We start from the raw sequence: 22,045 nt of genomic DNA on the forward strand, positions 1-22,045 counted from the left end.
CACACACACACACACACACACACACACACACACACATACACACACACACACACACACACACACACACACCTAACTAAAACAGATACATTACTTAACCTCTTCTACCAGTCAGGACAAGCTAAGTTTGTCTATAGGACCAAACAACCCCTGAATCTCAGTGGAATAACACACTACCATACCATTTATTTCTCACTCACAGAGTCCAGCCAGTGAAAAATAGTAGGAAGGTTCTGCTTATCTTAATCTTTCTCAGATCCAGCGGACATAAGTGCCATTTCAATCAATACTTCCCTTATAACAAAGTCAGGGCAAAGAGAACATGGCAGACACATGTTGTGTTGTAAAGCTTCTACCCAGAATTGACGCATGTCACTTCCACTTCTATTGCATTGGCCAAAGCGAGTCATATCCTAACTTTAAAGGCATCAGGGAAGTATAGTCCTACCATATCCCTGAGAGGAGAATAGAGATATTTTTTAGATAGTGCAATCATGACTATGCCTTTTGTGGTAGGCAGAATAATGACCCTTCCAAGTTGGGTTCTATGGCCTAATCCCTGGATCATGTTATGTTATGAAGCAAAGGGGAATGGAGTTGCGGATGAAATTGAGGTCGCTAATCAGCTGACATTAAAATAGGAGGATTATCCTTGATTATCCAAGTAGACCCAATGTAATCACAAGGGAGATTATGGAAGAGGGAGGCAGAAAAGAACAGTCAGAATGGGAGATGTGACATCGAAGTCAGGATCAGAGACATGCAACATAGCTGACTTTGAAAATAGAGGAAGGGGACCATGAGCCAAGGAATGTAGGCAGCCCCTGGAAGCTGGAGAAAGCAAGGAAACAGAGTCTGCTCTAAAGTGTCCAGAAGGAATACAACCCTGCTGGCACACTGATTTTAGTCCAGTGAGACTTGTTTCAGACTAATGAACTACAGAACTGTAAGGTAACAAATTTGTGTTGTTTTAAGGTAAGTTTTTCATAGTTTGTTACAGTGATAATAAGAAACAAATATATCTCTCCTTTAGAAAATCACATTTTTTTCCAACTATAAAAGAAAGGCATGATCAAACAGAGAATACATAAAAGTAGACAAAATATAAAAAATTATCCCCAATACAAGTTTCTGTCGAGGACTCTTTTCAATACTATTTTCTACATATCCATACATATGTATATTTTCATGCGTGTGTTACACAATTAGATCACACAGCATAGTTTTGCAGTCTGCCTTTTTATTTAGCAATAGATCTTGAGCATTCTCTTATGACTAAAGTGTTTTAACTATGCTGTCCAATAATACATGTGGCTATGAGAAACTGAAATGTGGCTAGTCTGAATTGAGATATACTATACTTGAAAAATACACACAATATTTCAAAAGGCTTAGTATGAGAAAAGAATGTAAAAATCTCATGAATAATTTTTATATTGACTACGTGTTAAAATAGTACTAATACTAATATACTGGGTTAAATATATCATTAAAGAAAAAAGGATGTCATTTTAGAGAGGAGAAAGCAGACTTAGAAAGATTAAGAAATTTCCCAGCCAGGAGGTCATGAGCTGGGACTCAAATACAGGTCTGTTAGGATCCAGAACAGAACCCACATATGCCATCTTTTCTATTCACCCCTATAATTCAGGTTCTATTCATGTGTCACTTTGGATTATTGTGATTGACTATGTGCTTCTCTACCCATCCAGTGTTCCTAAACCACCAATAAACACTCCATCCAGGCTAAGCTCTGTTCCCTGAGTGTGTCTGTCTTTGCCATAGTCTTCTGACCAATTTTGTCTCTTAGATTTCTCCACTTATCTAGGCTTCTCCATTAGACTGAGTTTCAGCTCCATTTCCATTTCTTCCATGACTTCCCTGAAGCCTTCCCTGAGTATTCAATACACAGCAATCCCTGTAAATTCAGAAATTTACTGTTTTCTCTCTGGGCCAGTTGTGGGAGTGCGGGTGGAAAGAAAATAGGAACAGGTTACAGCCTGGGAAAACCCTTGTAAAGATTTTTAGTGGGGTAGATGGTTGACAAAAGGTCTGAAAAGAGTGTTACTGAGGTACAAACCCACTTTGGCCCTCAATTAGCATCTTTTCTATATGGCTGAAAGGTCTCTCTATAGAGTGTCTGTTGAGAACAAAGACTCCCTGACAAGAATGTACCTCCTTGAAGATTTGTCCTACTATATAGCAGAGCCTGGTGTATAGTAAATGCTCAATCAATATATGTTTAATCTATATCATGTATATTTTGTATCCTAGTGTATCTTCCACAGTGCTTGCTGAGTTGACTTAAAGAACACTGTAAATCAAGGTTATTTTAATAAAAACCAAGCTTGACACCCCTAAGGCACAAGCACATTACCCCTACACATCACTTTCCATAAACTTCCAGTTGTCTTCCTTTAAGATATTTGTCTCTTGGGGTGCCTGGGTGGCTCAATCAATTATGTAGCCGACTTCAGCTCAGGACATGATCTCCCAGTTCCTGAATTCAAACCCTCCATCAGGCTCTCTACTCTCAGCACAGAGCCCACTTCGGATCCTCTGACCCCTGTCTCTTTGCTCCTCCCCCATTGGGTCTCTCTCTCTCTGAAAAATAAATAAACATTAAAAAGATACATGTCTTTTACTAAAAACCCCACACAGATATTCCTTGTATCAGCTCTGTCAGGAGGGTAATTGTTTCATTGGGTCATGTCTCTGTGGAAGTGCCCTCCACTTGGGATTAATGTAAATCTGTTTATGTCTGTCTCATCAGCAGGGCTCTGAGGTCCTAAAACTTGGCTATCTTATTCACCCTTTACCCAAACCAAACGATTATTCACCTGAGGGTAGTTGTAATGTAAATGGCAGTTTGTGCACACGGTTCGCGCACTCCATGGGCCCAGAATGATTTGTTCTGTATTTGTAAGGTACATTTTAAAATATTCACATATTAACTATCTTTGTATTCTCTAATAAATTCATACCAACTATGTATATGAGTAAGAATAAAATCTCCAATTTACTAAGAAAACCAACTCAGAAGGTCAGGTCTTTAACGTCCCACAGGGAAGAAACGAAACACACCCTTGAACTTCAGCCGTGAGCGGCTGGAGGAGCGCTGGAGGTCTTTTGAACTCTTCCGGCTACCGTCGCTGGGTCCTCTCCGCTGCTTCTGCGCCTGCGCTCAGCTGGACCGCCGTCCATTTCTGTATCAGTTAGGAAGGACGTTGGGTTTAAGGTTGGTGTTGAGGTGAGTGTTGTTGTCGTCTGAGCTCTCATAACTGCCGCATCCCGTTGCCTGCCCTCGCTCTGCCCTGGAGTTGAGTTGCGCTTGCATCTCTGCGGTCAGGAGCTTCTAACTTCTCGCTGGCTCGACCCCTGCACGCCCCCGCCGCGGCCTCTGGAGGGTCGCGCGGGCTGACCGCCAGCGCCCCCGGGGGCCGACTGGGCTGCGGGGGTCTGGAGGAGGCAGCTGGGCTTCGAAGGCGGCCGGCCCGGACCTGGTCTCTGCTGTGGTTTTTCCTCCAGTTAGTGTGACCTTGGTTAGGTCATTTCATTTGGCCCTAGCGTTTTCACCTGTGCAAAGGGAGGGGCGGTTTCTTTCTCAGGCGGTCTTGAGGCTAAGGGGCTACGTAGGGGAAACAGCCAGCTGCGTCGGCGCGAGGTCGGTGCTCGCTGCGTGGTAACGTTGGTGATTCCACTCTCGGGAAGCTGGAAAAGGGTTGCCGTGCCTGGTGGAACGGGGAGGGGGGTGGAAGGTGGGCGTCCGGCAGCCTCCCAGCGCCCCGGCCGCCTTGGCGGAAGGTCTGTGGGGCCGCGCCGCGGTCACTGGGTGGGCCCTGGAGGTCACGGCTGGGCTCCTGCCCGAGTTTAAATTTTTCACCGCGTGACCTTGGAAAAGTCTCCTTCGTGTGCCCCAGTTTTCTCGTCAAAGAAGTGGGAATTATGAGCTGATAGTTCGCACGAGAGTAAACGCTCTAAATGCGTTTGCACTTGTCAGTCTAGAGCCACTGCTTATCTTTCCTGGGGTCGAGATAATTTTGTTTGTAGTTTATACTCCCTGCTTTCTGTTGTTGGGCCGCAGTGATCTGGTTTGTTTCGGGTCGTCGTTCAGCGTGCGACCATGAAGCACACTAAGCTTTTAAACACCTTAGGCTTTTTGGGAGGGACCATGCCTGTGCCCCTCTTGGTATTACAGTGCGTTATTGTGAGGATCCCTTAGATATCTTTTTATGTTCTCAGAGTTGTTTTTATTATTATTTTATCTTTGAAGGAGAATAACTACCATGACTTCCGGTGCTTTGGCGAAACCTCAGATGCGAGGCCTTCTGGCCAGGCGCCTGCGATTTCATATTGTCGGAGCGTTCGCTGTATCCCTGGGGGTTGCAGCTTTCTATAAGGTTTGTATGTTTGATTTCTACTTTGTGCCTATGGTCCAGAAAATGTGTTTTAAATTTGAAAATGTATTTTATTTTCATAAGAAGTTCTGAGGCTTTTAAAGAAACTCCTTCTTTAATGTGCTCCCTTCCCCTTTCCTCCCCTTACCTCAGTGCGGCAGGAAAATACCTCATATTCTCTAGATAGCTTGTTCTTCAACTTTAAAGGAAGCAGTATTAGTTTTTAAGGGCTGCCAAAGTACAACAAATTGGGTGGCTTAAACAACAAGTTTATTTAGTGTTCTGGAGGCTGGAGATCCAAGATCAGTGTGACTGCAAGGTGGATTTCTTTTGAAGCCTCTCTCCTTGGCTTGTAGGTGAGTTTCTCCCTTTGTCTTCACATGGTTCTCAGTGCTACCGTGTTTTTGTTTGAATTGCTTCTTGCAAGGATGCTAGTCATATTGGATTGGGACTCACCCTACAAACCTCATTTTAATTTACCTCTTTAAAGACCCATCTCTAAATCTGGTTACATTCTGAGGTATTAGAGGTTTAAGATTTCAACGCATGAGTTTTGGAAGACACAGTTCAGTCCATAACACAAGGATATAATTTTATTAAAGCAGAGGGATGTCAGGAAGGCAGTAGTTCTGTTTGGTAACCTTAATGGATTTGTTGCCATAGAACTGCATTTTAACGCTCCGTCTCCTGTGAATTTTAACATTATGCCCTTTGGGTTTTTCTAAATAATTTTTTTGTATTGTGGTAGAGTACACAAAATGTAGCCATTTTTATGTGTACAATTCAGTGGTATTAAATACATTTATAATGTTGTATGACCATTGCTACCATTCACCTCCATAACTGTTTCATCTTGTAAAACTGAAACTATACCCATTTGACAGTAAACCCATCCCTTCCCCACTCCCAGCCCATGGAACAGTTCTTCTTTCTGTGTCTTAATTTGACTGCTCTAGGTACCTCATGTAAATGGAATCCTACATTATTTTGTCTTTTTGTAACTGGCTTATTTCACTTAGCGTAATATCCTCAAGTTTCATCCTTGTCATAGCGTGTGTCAGAATTTCCTTTCTTTTTAAGGCCAAATAACATTCTATGGTATGTTGGTACCACAGTTTGCTTATTCATTCACCTTTGATGGACACTTGGGTTGCTTCCATGTTTTAGCTATTGTGAATAATGCTTCTATGAACATGGGTTACAGGTATCTCTTTGAGACCCTGCTTTTAATTTTTTTCAGTATATATCCAGAAGTGGAATTAATAGATCATTTGGTAATTCTGTGTGTAATTTTTTTTTTTAATTTTTTTTTTTTAATGTTTATTTATTTGTGAGACAGGGAGAGACAGCATGAACGGGGGAGGGTCAGAGAGAGAGGGAGACACAGAATCCGAAACAGGCTCCAGGCTCTGAGCTGTCAGCACAGAGCCCGACGCGGGGCTCGAACTCACAGACCGTGAGATCATGACCTGAGCCGAAGTCGGACGCCCAACCGACTGAGCCACCCAGGTGCCCCCTGTGTGTAATTTTTTAAACAACCGCCATGCTGTTTTCTGTGGCACCATCTTATATTTTACATCCTGCTAGCTTTGCTGTTATCTAACGAGTTTTTTTTCTGTGTGGAATTTTTAGGGTTTTCTACATACATCATCTGTAGACAGATGATTTTGCTTCTTCCTTTCTCATTTGGATGCCTTTTATTTCTCTTTCTTGCCTAATTGTTCTGCCTAGAACTTAGAGTACTGTGTTGAATAGAAGTACAACAGTGGACATCTTATGGGTTATGTGGAGGTAATTTCATTCTGTTCCTAGATGGGGTGTTCTTTTTTTCATCATGAAAGGGTATTGACTTTGTCAAATGCGTTGTCTGCATTGAGATTATTGTGGTTTTTTTTCCCTTTTATTCTTTTAATGTGTATTACATTGATTTTGTATGTTGAACCATCCATGCATTCCAGGAATACACCTCACTTGGTAATGGCGTACAGTCTTTTTAATATGCTGCTGAATTCAATTTGCTAGTATCGTGTCAAGGATTTTTGCATCAGTGTTCGTGGAGGATATTGGCCTGTAGTTTTCTGTGTTTTGTCTGGCTTTGGTATCAGTATAATGCTGGTCTCATAAAGTGAGTTAGTGTTCCTCTACTTCAGTTGCTTGGAAAGATTCTGAAGGATTGGTATTCTTTAGGTTTTTTTTGTAGAATTGACCAGTGAAGTCATCAGGTCCAGGCTTTTCTTTGTTGGGAGATTTTTGATTACTGATTCAATATCCTTAATAGTTATAGTTCTATTCAGATTTTTTCTTTCTTTGTAATTTAGTCTTGGTAGGTTTTGTGTTTATAGGAATTTATCCATTTCATATAGGTTATCCAGTCTGTTGGTATACAGTCGTTCATACTATTCTCTTATTATCCTTTTTATTTCTGTAGAATCTGTAGTATTCATTTCTGATGTTAGTAATTTGAATCTTCCCTCTTTTTTTCTTTGCCCATCTTGCTAAAGGATTGTCAATTTTATTTATGGTTTTGAAGAACCAGTTTTTTGGCCTCGTTGGTTTTTCTTTTTTGTTTTCCTAGTCTCTGTTTTGTTGATCTCTGCTCTAATCTTTATTATTTCCTTCCTTCTAGCTTTTGGTTTATTTTGTTCTTTTTCCTAGTTCCGTAAGTTATAATGTTAGGTTGTTGATTTGAGATCTCTCTTGTTTTTTAATATGTGTGTTTATAGCTAAAAATTCCCCCCCCTTAGCTCTGCTTTCACTGTATCCCGTAAGTTTTGGTGTGTTGTGCTTTCATTTTCATTTGTCTCTAAATCTTTTCTAATTTCATTCCTGATTTCTTCTTTGATCCATTGGTTGTTTAAATGTTTGTTGCTTAAACTTTATAGTTTTGTGAATTTTCCAGTTTTCCTTCTGTTACTGATTTTAATTTCATCTCATTGTGATCAGAGAACATACTTTGTATATCTATCTTTTTAAATCTGTTGACACTTAATTTGTGGCCTATTTAGTCTATCCTGGAAAATACCCCATGTGAAATTGAGAAGAATGTGTTTTCTGTTGTTGGGTGGAGTATTCTTTGTACTGGTGTTAGATCGGGTTGGTTTCATGAGTTAAGTCCTCTGTTTCCTTACTTAGGTCTGGTTTTATCTATTATTGAGATTGGGCTAGTAAAGTCTTAACTGTTATTGGAGAAATATTTTTCTCTTCATTTCTGTCAGTTTTTGCTTTATATATTTTGCTGGTGTTACTGGGTGAGTAAATGTTTCTAATTGTTATAAGTTCTTGCCTTATTGAAACTTTTATGAATATATAAAGTCCTTTGTCTCTTGTAATTTTTTTGATTTGAAGTCTACCTTGTCTGATATTAGTATAGCCACTCTCTTTGGTTACTGTTGACATAGTACATCTCTTTTCACCCTTTGCCTTTCAATCTATTTGTGTCTTTGGATCTGAAATGAGTCTGTTGTAGATAGCATATATAGTTGGGTCATTTTTTTTTTACGTTTATTCATTTTTGAGAGACAGCAGGAGCAGGGGAGGGGCAGAGAGAGAGGGAGACACAGAATATGAAGCATGCTTTAGGCTCTGACTTGTCAGCACAGAGCCCAATGTGGGGCTTGAACCCATGGTTTGTGAGATCATGGCCTGAGCTGAAGGTGGATGCTTAACTGACTGAGCCACCCATGCACCCCTAGTTGGGTCATTTTTAATCCATTCTGCAGTTTCTCTGAGAATTATATATGTAGAAGGCTTTGAATGTCCTAGTCTTTAATGTCTGGTTCTGAAAAAGAGAAAAATGAAGGGGCAGGGGGAAAGGTGCTCTATCCTTTTAGGTACCCTGGAAATTGCTCAGGTGAAAAAGAGTCTTGCGGGGGCAGAGGGGGGGGGCAACAACAGTGGCCACCTGCCTGTTGTATGCCTTCAAGAGATCCAAAGTTTCAGGAAAGTTACACTAGACACATTGTGCTAGTGCAGTTGTATAGGTTGGGAGAGATTCCTGGTGTTTCCGATGCCACCTTTTTCCCAACATACTCTATATGCTATATATTTCTCTAAGTCTCCACATTACATTTACAACTTTTTTCTGTAAAAATGTTTATGGTATTACATGTGTTTATGACCATGTGTCATAGTGGCCCATGAGAAAATTAAAGCTTTGCGACGCTTTGTACTTAATAATTTTAGTGTTTAGTTCTAGTATTTTTTAGTATATTGTGAGCCTCATTAGAGCAGGGTGCTTTTTTTGTTTATAGTGGCACCCCATTGTCAGTTGGCTGACCCACAAATAGATGCTTAAAAGTATCTGTTGAATAAGATGTAGTATCTAAAATTCAGTACAGTGGTAGATTGTATAGAGTTCCAGGTGCTTCGGAGTATACTAAGTGTATATACCTCTAAATATGTGTCTTTAAAGAAGTTAGAGTCAAGTCGGGGGAGGTGAAAAAATTAGGTATTCTTGCAAGACAGTAACAATGAAAGAACATTTCATTTCCCAGAGCTGTTCTGGAGCAGCTTATATACAGTTTGGAAGAATAAAGGTGGGAGAGAAAGGACCCTGTCCTCCATTTACTAGGGATCTGTAGTCTGATAGTTGATTGATGTCTTTGTTTCAGTGGGAGAGGAGGATATTGTGGGTCACAATGTGGATCATAGCTCTTTGAAAGAGAAGGTAGAATTTGTGCCTTGAAAGGGTGAATTTGAAGTGCTAAGGGGAGGGAGAACAGCTTGAGGAAAAACACTAAGAGGTCTTTGCTTTGGGCCCCTTTGAAGAGACAAGCACAAAAAAATAAATAAACTCTTTGCTCCATGAGATCTTTTCTACCTGGCATATAGTGGGCATGAAATAAATGTGGGAAAAGGATGGATAGATGAGTAAATGAAGTAGGGGTAAGAAGAGAAATTTGGGGGACTCATTTCTTCACTCTCAGTGTCCTAATTGTTACTTTCAAACTTGAGGCCTTTGTAACTTGTGTGGATTCTTGCCGCTTTGAACCTTGACTTCTAGAATAGATCTGTTTGGGGTGCATGGGTGGCTCAGTTGGTTAACTAAGTGTCTGACGCTTGGTTTCGGCTCAGGTCATGATCTCACAGTTTGAGCCCCATGTCGGGCTCCACACTGTTAGTGCTTGGAATTCTCTCCCCCTCTCTCTCACCCTCAACTGCTTGCATTGCTTGCTGTCTCTCAAAATAAGTAAATAAACTTAAAGAAAAAAAAAAACCAGAATAGATCCGTTGTGTCATTGGGTTCCTGAATGCCCAGTGTGCAGTGGCTTTCAAATTTTTGCTCTGTAGTAAATATATTAACTACTGGCTGCAATCTTCTAAATTGATTTCATTGCTTACTAATGGATCAAGGATGATTTGCTGAAACTTAGTTTTGATTTTAAGATACTTTCTGATTAGTCCTTTCTGCCTTTTCATCCTCTTTCCAGCAGTCCTACTACACCCTGTTCTCCAGCCCTTTGTAAGTAGTTGCTGTTACCCAATTCTGCTTTCTCCCATGAGTTTGTATACAACAGTAATGTCTTCATCTCACCGCGTGGCAAATTCCAGTTTATCCTCAAGATTCTCAAATGTTCCTTTATGGAATTGCAGCCTATTCCTCCAGATGCGTTGGTTGTGCTTTGCTAGGTTCTCAGTCACTTGGTACCAGACTGTTTTTTACAGTATTGGGCACATTGTATTTTTTTTTAATTTTTTTTTTAATGTTTATTTATTTTTGACGGGGAGAGAGAGAGAGCTGGAGCATGAGCAGGGGAGGGGCAGAGAGAGAGGGAGACACAGAATCTGAGGCATCTCCAGGCTCCGAGCTGTCAGCACAGAGCCTGACGTGGGCCTTGAACTCACAGACCGCCAGATCATGACCTGAGCTGAAGTCAGACACTCAACCGACTGAGCCACCCAGGTGCCCCTGGGCACATTGTATTTTAAATAGTACTTGCTTTAGGTTGTGTCTCTTCTACTAAATTAAGAGCTGGGACCATGGCAGACCCATGGTCCATCTATTCTGAATGAAAAGTTTTAAAGTTTGCTTGGTAGATTAGTCAGTGTTTGTGTACAGTTAGTGTTTGATTGGATGGAAAGTTCCCAAAGCACTGAGGAATCCAAATTCTTATTAAAGAATTAAGGCAGGTGTAAACTTGATTCTCTTGGTAGATGCTCGCTTCCTTCATTTCCCCTGTCCAGTCAGTGTAGATTGCTTTGTTGATTTGGCCTTCATTCTTAGTTTGACTTATACTCACAATTTTAATCAGCTTCTATGCTTTTTACATGAAGTTGCCCACCAGTAAATCATTTTTGGTTAAGTTAATCTGCTAAGCCAAAATTCATGAATATGGGTTAGATTTTGAGACAAGACTTATCCTGAAGGGATTTTCCCCTGTAGGTAGAGCAATTACTGTTATATAAATTAGGCTTGTTCTAAATTTTCAGGTATTAGCTTGTTTTGTGTGAGGCCTCAGATACAGATTTTATGGCTTTCAAGTAACTCATGGTGTAGTGGATCTAAATTAATAGTTTTTTTTTGACTACCAGATTTTTGACCTAAAAAGAGTCTAGTTCAAGTGTAACAAAACAAAACAATTTAGGTAGAGCTGTAACACCCATTTGCTGTTTTTTTTTTTGGGTTCACTGAGCCTTTTACTTTATTTTTGTCTGCCTTAGTGTACAATGTTTTTATTTTTATTTATACATTTAAAAAATTTTTTTTAATGTTTATTTTTGAGAGAGAAAGACAGAGTGCGAGCAGGGGAGGGGTAGAGAGAGAGGGAGACACAGAATCTGAAGGAGGCTCCAGGCTCTGAGGTGTCAGCACAGAGCCTGATGCGGGACTTGAACTCACCAGCCATGCCATCACGACCTGAGCCAAAGTTGGACGCTCAACCACCTGAGCCACCCATGCGCCCCTAGCATACCATGTTTTGTTTTGTTTTGTTTTTTTATTTTTTATTTTTTTTAACGTTTATTTATTTTTGAGACAGAGAGAGACAAAGCATGAACAGGGGAGGGTCAGAGAGAGGGAGACACAATCTGAAACAGGCTCCAGACTCTGAGCTGTCAGCACAGAGCCTGACACAGGGCTCGAACTCAACGGACTGCGAGATCATGACCTGAGCCGAAGTCGGCCGCCCAACCGACTGAGCCACCCAGGCGCCCCACATACCATGTTTTTAAAAGGAAAAATATTTTTCTTGTTCTAACAAGAAATGCTCAGTTATCTTCTGGGTAATGGGCTGGCATTCAGAGGGTTGCATTGGGGCTCCTGCCTCTTGGTCTCCCTGGAAGAAAATAGTTGGGAATTTAGATAGGAGGTGAGGCAGTCAAACTTGTCAAGTAAAGGGCTCTTACATATTCATACCAAGTGTCATGATTCTGTGTATTTCTGCAATACCTTAATGGATGTAGTTTGGCACTTTACGAATTTTTACTGTTTTTTTTTTTATGCAGGATGGGATTTGATTTTGTATTATATAACCCATGCATTGAAATCCACTAGGTAGTGTTTTGTGGAAAATAAAACCTTTGCCAAATGAAAGACCTGGGTTTGAATCCTGGCTGACCCATCTACCAACAAGTGCTTCTTCCTAGACTAATCAGGTTACTTAAATTCTGAGTTCCAATACCTCATCTGTAAAACAGTTCAGTATCTATTCTAAGGGCTTAAATGATGTTGAAGTGTAAATTACCTGGAACTGTTCTTACCAGATAGAAAGCTTCTTGTGCCTTTTAGAGGCAGGTGGGTACTGAATTGATCTGACTCCTTTGAAATTAATGTAATTTAAATTGAACCAGAATATTTTAGCATGTGTCAGCTGTGGGGATATTTGGGTTTTGCTGGAGGGAAGGCAGCTGTCTTCTCCCTAAAACCTTTTAGCTTTCTGGGTATCTTCCTTTGGCTCTTACCAGTGTACACACTCACACCCAACAAAAGAGGAGTAATCTGTCCCCAAGCAAGGAAGGCCCCTCTTGCTGAGTAGTTTCCATGAGGCTCTTCCTTTCCATCTGTGTCAGTGCTTCCAACCTTTGTCTTACGAAATAGAGTTCAAGTTAAAGGTGAACGAACACAAACATTATGATTTGTGTTGTCTTTTGGATATTGTTTCTAATGATTTAAAAAATAAGCCCTAATGGGATATGTTACTTTTTAGTTTGCTGTGGCCGAACCAAGGAAGAAGGCGTATGCAGATTTCTACAGAAATTATGATTCCATGAAAGATTTTGAGGAGATGAAGAAGGCTGGTATCTTTCAGAGTGCAAAGTGATTTTGGAATGTAAAGGTAATATAGCTGTTTGAAGTTACTGTTTAAAATTTTTTTTAAATTGTGGTAAAATACAGATTGTTAAGTACCTTCACATTGTTGTACAACCAATCTCCAGAACTCTTCATCTTGCACAATTACCCATTGAACTACTCTCCATTCCCCCCATTCCCTGGCAACCACCACTCTACTTACTGTCTCTGAATTTGACTACTCTAGGTACTTTATTTAAGTGGAAACATACAGTATTTGTCTTTTTGTGATTGGCTTATTTTACTTAATATAATGTCCCCAAAATTCATCCGTTTTGGTATGTGTCAGAATTTCTTTCCTTTTTAAGGCTAAATAACATCCCATGGTATGTATATACCACATTTTGCTTTTTCATTCACCTTTGGTGGACATTTGGATTGCTTCCACCTTCTGATGATTGTAAATAATGTTGCTGTGATGTATGTAAATATCCCTTTAAATTCCCCCTTTTTGATACTTTGGAGTAGGTACTCAGAAGTAGAGTTGTTGGATCATATAGTAGTTCCATCTTTATTGTAAGGAACCACTATACCGTTTAATATGGCAGCTGCACCATTTTATACTCAGTCGACAGTGCAGGAGGGTTTCAGTTTCAGTGCATACCTTGCCAGTACTTTTTTTCTGTGTCCCCCCACCCCCCCCCCCCCCCCCCCCCCCGCCCATAGTAGCCATCCTAATGGATGTGAGGTGGTACTGGATTTTGATTTTCATGTTTATTTCCCTAATGGTTAATGATGTTGAGCATCTTTTCTTATGCTTGTTGACCATTTGTATGTCCTCTTTGTAGAAATGGCTAATCAGGTTCTTCCCCCATTTTAATCAGATTGGGGTTTATTGTTGTTGAGTTGTAGTTCTTCAAACTCTTGTCAGATACATGATTTGAAAGTATTTTCTCCCATTCTAAAGATTGCTTTTCACTTTGTTGATTGTGTTCTTTGCACAGACATTTAAAATTTTGATGGGGTCTAATTTATGTAATTTTTATTTTTGTTGCCTGTGCTTTTGGTGTCCTATCCAAGAAATCTGCCAAATCCAATGTCATGAAGCTTCTGTTATGTTTTCTTTTTTCTTTTTTTTAAATTTTTTTTTTTTTTTTTTTTTTTTTACTGTTTATTCATTTTTGAGAGACAGAGTGCAAGTGGGGTGGGGCAGAGAGAGAGGGAGACACAGAATCCAAAGCAGGCTCCAGGCTCTGAGCTGTCAGGACAGAGCCCAGTGCAGGGCTTGAACCCATGAACTGCAAGATCATGACCTGAACCAGTCGGACACTTAACCGACTGAGCCACGCAGGTGCCCCTGTCACATTTTCTTATAAGTTCCAATGTCTTGAAGCTTCTCTGATGTTTTCTTACAGGTTTTATAGTTTTAGCTTTTACCTTTAGATCTTTGATTCATTTGAGTTAATTTTGAGATAAAGGGGTCCAACTTCTTTATTTTTTGTGACTATTCAGTTTCCCAATAGTGTTTGTTGAGAAGACGGTCCTTTCCCAAGTGGGTGGTCTTGGTACCTTTGTTGGTAATTTTTGGACTGTATATGTGAGGGTTTATTTTAGGCTCTGTTCTGTTGCATTGGTTTATATTTACGTCAGTACCACACTATTTTAATTACTGTAGTTTTATAGTAAGTTTTGAAATTAGAGATTGTTTTGGTTATTCAGGGTGCTTTTATAGTCTCTCTGAGTTTTAGGGTGGATTTTTCTACTTGTGCAAAAATGCTGTTGAGGTAGGGATTGCATTACATCTGTAGCTCACTTTGGATGTCTTAGCAATTATAAGTATTCCACTTCATGAACATGAGATGCCTTTCCATTTATTTGTATCTGTAATTTTTTTTCAGCAGTGTTTCGTAGTTTCAGTATATAGGTCTTTTGCATTTTTGGTTAAGTATTCCTGTGTATTTTATTTTTTTGGATGCTTTTGTAATTGGAATTGTTTTCTTAATGTTTTTATGATTATTCATTGTTAGTAGATAGAAACACAACTGACTGTTGTGTGTTGATTTTGTATCCTGCAACTTTGCTCAGTTAGTTTATTCTAAGTATCTTTTTTTTTTTTTTTTTTTTTTCCCCCCTGTGGAATCTTTAGGGTTTTCTACATATAGGACCAGGTCATCTGCAAACAGATAGTTGTACTTTTTCCTTATCAGTTTGGATGTCTTCTTTCTTTTCTCTTGCTTACTTGCTTTGGCTAGCCCTTCCAGTTCTTTACTGAATAGAAGTGGTAAGAATAGGCATCCTTATCTTTTTCTTGATCTTAGAGAAAAAGCTTTCAGGCTTTGACCAGTAAGTATGATATTAGCTGTGGCCTTTCCATATATGGCTTTTATTATGTTGTGGTAGTTTGTATTTGTTCCTGATTTATTATTTGTTTCCCTGTATTGTTTTCATTTGCATGACTTGTTTTGTAAGTGGAAGTTTGTACCTCTTAAAACCTTTCACTTGTTTTACCCATCTCCCTATTACCCTCCCCCCTTACATCTGCTTCTGTGTGTTTGTTTCCTGACTTGCTTCCCTTAGCATAATATCCTGTAGATTCATTCATATTGTTGCAGTTGGCAAGATCGCATTCTGTTTTATGGCTGAGTAAGAAGTGTGTGTGTGTGTGTGTGTGTGTGTGTGTGTGTGTACACCCAGTAGTGGAATTACTGGATCATATGGTAATTCAGTTTTAACTTATTGAAAAATCTCTGTACTATTTTCCACAGTGGTTGCACCAGTTTACATTCCCACCAACAGTGTACCAGAGTTTTCTTTTCTCCACATCCTTGCTAACACTTGTTATCCCCCGTTTTTTTGATACTAGCATTCTGACTGGTGTGAAGTGATATCTCATTGTGGTTTTGTTTTGCATTTCCCTAATGATTAGTGATACTGAAATCTTTTCACTTATCTGTTGGCCTTGTATGTCTTTGGAAAAAATGTTCAGGTCTTCTGTCTATTTTTAATTGGATTATTTGGGGGTTTTTTGGTGTTGAATTGTACACGTTTTTTATATGTTTTGGATATTAACCCCTTATCAGATACTTAGTGTACAGATATCTTCTTCCACTCAGTAGGTTGCCTTTTCATTTTGTTGATTCTTTCTTTTGCTGTGCAAAAGCTTTGTATTTTGGTATAGTCCAAATAGTTTATTTTCGGTTTTGTTTCCCTTCTCTGAGGAGACATGTCCATAAATATGTTGTTAAGGCTGACATCCAAGAGATTACTTTCTATGCTTTCTTCTAGGACTTTTATGGTTTCAGGTCTCACATTTAGGTCTTTAATCCATTTTGAATTTATTTTTGTGTATGGTATAAGAAAGTGGTCCAGTTTTCCCAGCACCATTTATTGAAGAGATTGTGTTTTCCGCCATATGTTCTTGCCTCCTTTGTCATGTAGATTAATTGACCATATAAGTGTGGATTTATTTCTGGGCTCTACTCTGTTCCATTGATCTGTGTGTTTGTTTTTGTGCCAGTACTATACTGTTTTTTTTTTTTTTTTAATTTTTTTTTTTTTAACGTTTTTTTATTTTTTTATTTTTGGGACAGAGACAGAGCATGAACGGGGGAGGGGCAGAGAGAGAGGGAGACACAGAATCGGAAACAGGCTCCAGGCTCCGAGCCATCAGCCCAGAGCCTGACGCGGGGCTCGAACTCACGGACCGCGAGATCGTGACCTGGCTGAAGTTGGACGCTTAACCGACTGCGCCACCCAGGCGCCCCTTTTTACTATTTCTTTTTTTTTTTTTTAATTTTTTTTTTGAAAGTACTATACTGTTTTGATTACTGTTGCTGTGTAAGATATTTTGAAATTTGGAATTGGTAACTCTAGCTTTGTTCTTTCTCAAGATTGCTTTGGTTATTCAGGGTCTTTGTGGTTCCACATACATTTTACGATTATTTGCTCTAGTTCTGTGAAAAATGCTCTTGGCATTTTGATAGAGATTACATTGAATCTCTAGACTGCTTTGGGCAGTATGGACATTTTAACAATGTTTATTAAGTCTTGAATCCATTAGTATGGTATATCTTACCATTCAATTTCTTTCATCAGTGTCTTAGTTTTTAGAGTGTAGGTCTTTGACCTCCTTGGTTAGATTTATTACTAGGTATTTTGTTGAGTGTATTTATCATGAAAAGGTATCAGATTTTTCAGTTGAGATTTCTCCATTCAGACGATGTGTGGTTTTTGTTTACTTCTGTGGTATATTACATTGATTGTAGTGTGTTGAATCATCAAGAATAAATTCCACTTCCTCATGTTGTAAAATCCTTCTAATGAGTTGTTGAATTCTATTTGCTAGTATTTTGTTAAGGGTTTTGCATCTATATTCATCAGGGATATTCTGTAGTTTTCTTGTATTATATATTTGGCTTTGGTGTTGGGGTAATGCTGGCCTTCTAGAATGTTTTATATTTAATGAAATTATCAATCATGTTTTCACAAGAGGAAACATAGGAAATGGTTAGGAAAACATAGTAGGGGTCAGTCTCTCCCCTCCCAGAAATGTTTAAGATGTTAAAACCACCACCACCACCACCACCCTCCTCCTCCTCCTCTTCTTCCTCTTCCTCTTGGGAGGAGCTTGAGGAGGACTGGTGTAAATTCTTTAAGGGTTTGATAGAATTCACCTGTGAAGCCATCTGATTCTGGATTTTTCTTTATTAGAAGGTCCTTACTAGTTATAGGTCTGTTTAATATTATCTGTTTCTTCCTGATTTATATTTTAGGAATTAATGTGTTTCATGTAAGTTGTCTAATTTGTCAACGGAGTTGTTTATAGCATTGTTTTACAATCCTTTTTATTTCTGTGAAATCAGTTGTAATGTTCCCTTTCATTTCTGTTTTTAGTTATCTGGGTCTTCTCCCTTTTTTTTTTTTTTTCTTAGCCTAAAGGTTTGCCAGTATTGTTGATCTTTGCAAATAACTGGCTTTTGATTTTGTTGATTTATCTTATTTTTCTATTCTATATTATTATAATTTTTACTGTTTCCTTTCTAGCCTTGAGTTTAGTTTTTCTAGGTTTTTAAGGTGTTAAACTTAGGTCGTTGATTTGAAATCTTTCAAGATTTTCCTTGTGATCTCTTTGACCCATTGGTTGTTAAAAAGAACACGTTTAGGGGTGTGTGGGTGGCTCAGTCGGTTGAGCATCCGACTTCAGCTTACGTCTGACTTCGGCTCAGGTCATGATCTCACAGTTCATGAGTTCGAGCCCCGCGTTGGGCTCTGTGCTGACAGCTCAGAGCCTGGAGCCTGCTTCCGATTCTGTGTCTCCCTGTCTCCCTGCCCCTAACCCACTTGCCTTCTGTCTCTCTCAAAAATAAATAAACATTAAAAAAAAAAATAAAAAAAGAACATGTTTAATTTCAGCATTTTTGTGGGGTTTTTTTATTTTCCTTCTTGGATTCATTTCTAGTTTCAGTCCATTGTGATCAGAAAAGACAGTTTGTATAATTTCAGCCTTTTAAATCTATTAAGTCTTGTTTTGTGGTTTAACATATGGTCTATCCTGGACAGGGTCTGCACTTGAGAAAATTGTGTTTTGTGGTGGTGTTAGGTAGCATGTTCTGTTCTGTACCTGTCAGGTCCACCTGGTGTGGAGTGTTGTTCAAGTCCTCTTGTCTTAATAATCTTGTGTCTAGTTCTTTAGCCATTACAGTAGTTCCCATTTATTTATCCATGGTTTTACTTTCGGCCATTTCAGTTACCTGTGGGTTAACTGTGGTCCTTTAGATGATCCTGCTCCTGAAATATTGTCAGAAGGTCTGTAGTAGCTTAATGCTACGCCACAGTTCCTATGTCATTCATCTCCCTTTACCTCATCCGGTAGGTGTTTTATCATCTTACATCACAAGAAGGATGAGTATGGTACAGTAAGATATTTTGAGAGAGACCACAGTTAAATAAATTTTTTTACAGTCTACTGTTAACAATTAGGAAAGTCCTATTTTGGTAGTCTCTTACTGTGCTTAATTTATAATTTAAACTGTCATAGGCATGTATATCTAGGAAAAAGCATAGTATGTACAGGTTTCAGTACTATCCATGTTTTCAGGCATCCACTGCAGGTTTTAGAATGTAGCCAGTGGAGGTCTTGGAATGTGTCCCCAGTGGATAAGGGGCGGGGACTACTGTACTGAAAGTGGGATATTCATTACTATGAAGCTGTTTCTCCCATCAACCTGTTAGTGTTTTGCTTTATATATTTGAAAGGTCTGGTGTTTGGTGCATATGTAATTGTTCTGTCTTCTTGGTAAATTGACCCTTCTTTATATAATGTTTTTGTCCCTTGTAACTTTTGACTTAAAGTTTTGTGTGATGATAGTACAGCCACTCTTGTTCTCTTGATTATTATTTTGTATGGAATATCTTTTTCTATCCTTTCACTTTAGAACTGTGTGGTGTCCTTAGATTTAAAGTGAATCTCCTGTAGACAGCATATGATTGGATCCTGTTTTTTATTTATTCTGCCACTGTGTATCATTTGGGAAGTTTAAACCATTTATATTTAGGATGATTACCGATAGGGAAAGACTTTTGCCATTTTATTGTTTCTGTAGAACAGCTTTTTTGTCCTTCCTTTCCTCTCAATGCGTTTGCATTTAGTTTTTTTTGTTTTTTTTTTCTTTGTAGTGACATGTTTTGATTCCCTTTTCGTTTTCCTTTTGTGTAAATTCTATAGATATTTTCTTTGTGGTTACCTTTGGTATTTTCCAGGACATGCTAAAATTACAATAATCTGCAATGGTTTCTCCTGGGCAAAAGGTGAGTGAGCCAAGTGTAGGTTCCAGTAGCAGGAGTAGACCTTATGTGACCTTAAGGGTGGTGAGGTGTTAGCAGAGAATGCTTGTCATTAACTAAGCCACTGTGTTTTTTCCACAGAATTTCTTTGGGTTGAGTTCCATGGAAGTTTGTCACTGACCTGTGTTCCAGAAGTATGAAACATGAATATTGGGTTATGGAATAGTTTGTCTTGATAAATAAACTAACAGATACTGTGGACAGTAAGTCTTTGCTCATTTATTCTTATTGATACTTCAGTGTGCTTGCATCAGAATTAAGAGATTTTAACTGTGTGTATTTATGAACCTTAGGAAGATAACTTGATTTCAAGATTTCTTAACGGTTTCATTGTTTTAGGATATTTTTTATTGCTCTGAGGTTAATTTCACTGAAATACTGCTAGGTGCCCTTCTTGGTCCTGCGTCATGAAGTAAGGGGGTCTATAGGAGTCTACAAAGCTACGGTTCTTTATGCTCTTAGAAGGGACAGAGAACAGTTTTTGTAAGATGTGTCCTTGGGCTTCATTGTCACTGTTTGGTAGCCCTGCTGGCTTAATTGCCAGATGTAATAGATAATTAAAATATAAAGGTTCTTTTACTCACTGTTAAAGAGCTATCAGTATGTATATGTAAGTTGGAATATAGATCTAGTCCAAAAAAGTTGTATTAGGGTAATTAATATCTGTTAATAATAAGAGAGTGGGAACTTTTTTTTTTTGTGGTGGGGGGGGGTGACTTAGGACCTTTCTCCCCTATATTAATTATTAATGCTTTTTTTGTGATCAAAGTAATACAGAGAATTTTAAAAATCAAGTTTATTTTAGCCTAAGCTAGTTTTACCACTGATTGGCACTTTATTAGGATAACAAAAACTGTTTCTTAACCGTTTTAACTCCCACAGAATTCTTGGGTCCTAATGTGAGCCATATTAAACCCAGGAATTGGTGAAAACCTGCATTTGAAAAACACCTGGTGATAGTACACATTTGTGTGTGGTCAGTAATTCAAGGATTCCTTTTATTTTCAACAATTTATATAACAGTTCTTAGAAGTAGTATGCCAAAATGACCATAAAAGATACAATAATTAATACATATTTACATTCTTAAAAATAGTTACTCTTGAGGTTGACAAAGCTGTCACTATCCCAAATGAGTGTGACACAACAAACTAGTGGAAGAATCAGTTTTTCGAATTCAGGCTGAATTGTTCATTAATAGTCTCACTTTCCAGAAACAACTACATAGTGACTTCTCGTGCCCAATGACATGTGAGATTTAATTAAAAATTAGTGGGCGTTTGAAATTGAATTTTTAGCATCTCACAGTTGTATGTAACAGTTTGTAGACCCAATTTGGATACAGTCAGTAAAAATGTTTTAATCAGAGTGAGATTTTTACTATTAAAGATGATATCTGGTAACCCAGAGTCTTGATAAAAATCCATCCTTAAATGCAGAAATAGTATCAGTCACTGGGAATATTTTTGTATTGGATCAATTCAGAATAAACTATTTGGACTGGTTCCTTGGTAAGGTTAAGTAACATTGGGGTTCTTGACTCCCCTCCAGTATCCCAGGGCAGTATGAATATCCTGTTAAAACCCTTCCAGAAGAGAGTGTCAAAGGGAATACCTAGTTGTCTGAGCACTCTGGGTGCTCTGTTTTCATTGACGGACATTGGATTTACTCTAAGCTGGTTTGCTAAAACGAATTGGAGAGACATTTTTTTCCACAGTGTAGCTGGACAGTCATGAGAATGTCTTGTAAATTTCAGTAAAATGCAGACTTTAAAGTAGGAACATACATAGCAGGTTTTACTTAAAGAAGAGCATCACATTTAAGTAATAAATTTAACAAGTTAAACAATAAAATCCTAAGCACTTAAAGATTCCAAACATTTGCAGACGAGAATATTAGGCCAAGATAGTGTTTTAGCCTAGAAACAGATGCGGTTGGGAATGAAGTTTTTAACCAGTCTCTCCATTCTAAGGCCTGACCACATTTTGTGTTAGAGCAGAGAGTTAACAGATCTTAATTATAGTAAACAATTTAGCAAATACTATTAGAGAGCAAAAGGGAATGAATACATGTGTGATGAGATGACAACAGAGACTTTTAATCAATGTCTCCAAATGGGAAAGGAACACGTTTTTTATTTACTGCATTTTAGTTTTAGGGAAAGGAATTAATTTTAGAAGAGGCTGAAAAACTACCTATAATTAAAGTATTGGCCTTGTGTTCATCTTAGATACTATCAGAACTAGTTACGTTTCTTTTTCAAAAATAAATTGTACAAGCATGGATCAACACCTCAGAGGGTACTCAGGGGAACCCTTTTCTCAGGGCTTTATTTTTTACCATGTTAAATTTACTAATGAAGACTTGAGCAAAATGTGGGTCGGCCATATAATGGTATGTTTTCACCGTGGAGGGGAGAGGCTCCACAGCCACCACTGGGCATGCTGTCTGCACGGAAGAGCAGCTGGGGGCCAGGTGGCAGGATGTCTTTGTGATGTAGTCCACAAGTCTGTTGTACTGTTGTTCTGACAGTCTCTCTCGGGCTCCATCCACCTAGGATCCAAAAATAAAGTCTCAAGGT

General features: G+C 38.7%; 2 protein-coding genes across 3 annotated transcripts in view; one reads left to right on the plus strand and one right to left on the minus strand.

Annotated features, from left to right (window-relative positions):
• Positions 1–19,671, plus strand: part of LOC125924801 (cytochrome c oxidase subunit 6C) — a 59,514-nt gene extending 39,843 nt beyond the window's left edge. The window contains exons 2-5 of the mRNA XM_049633586.1: positions 3,064–3,247; positions 4,271–4,397; positions 12,539–12,667; positions 19,546–19,671. Coding sequence (XP_049489543.1) covers positions 3,064–3,247; positions 4,271–4,397; positions 12,539–12,652 — 425 coding nt within the window. The 3' untranslated portion in view covers positions 12,653–12,667; positions 19,546–19,671. The remainder of the gene's footprint in view (positions 1–3,063; positions 3,248–4,270; positions 4,398–12,538; positions 12,668–19,545) is intronic.
• Positions 19,672–19,823: 152 nt separating this feature from the next.
• VPS13B (vacuolar protein sorting 13 homolog B) overlaps positions 19,824–22,045 on the minus strand; it is an 805,502-nt gene continuing 803,280 nt past the window's right edge. For both annotated transcript variants that reach the window (XM_049633567.1, XM_049633568.1), the window contains exon 62: positions 19,824–22,017. In XM_049633567.1, coding sequence (XP_049489524.1) covers positions 21,769–22,017 — 249 coding nt within the window. In that variant the 3' untranslated portion in view covers positions 19,824–21,768. The remainder of the gene's footprint in view (positions 22,018–22,045) is intronic.

The sequence above is a fragment of the Panthera uncia genome, chromosome F2, assembly GCF_023721935.1.
Source record: "Panthera uncia isolate 11264 chromosome F2, Puncia_PCG_1.0, whole genome shotgun sequence".
Classification (NCBI taxonomy): Eukaryota; Metazoa; Chordata; class Mammalia; order Carnivora; family Felidae; genus Panthera; species Panthera uncia.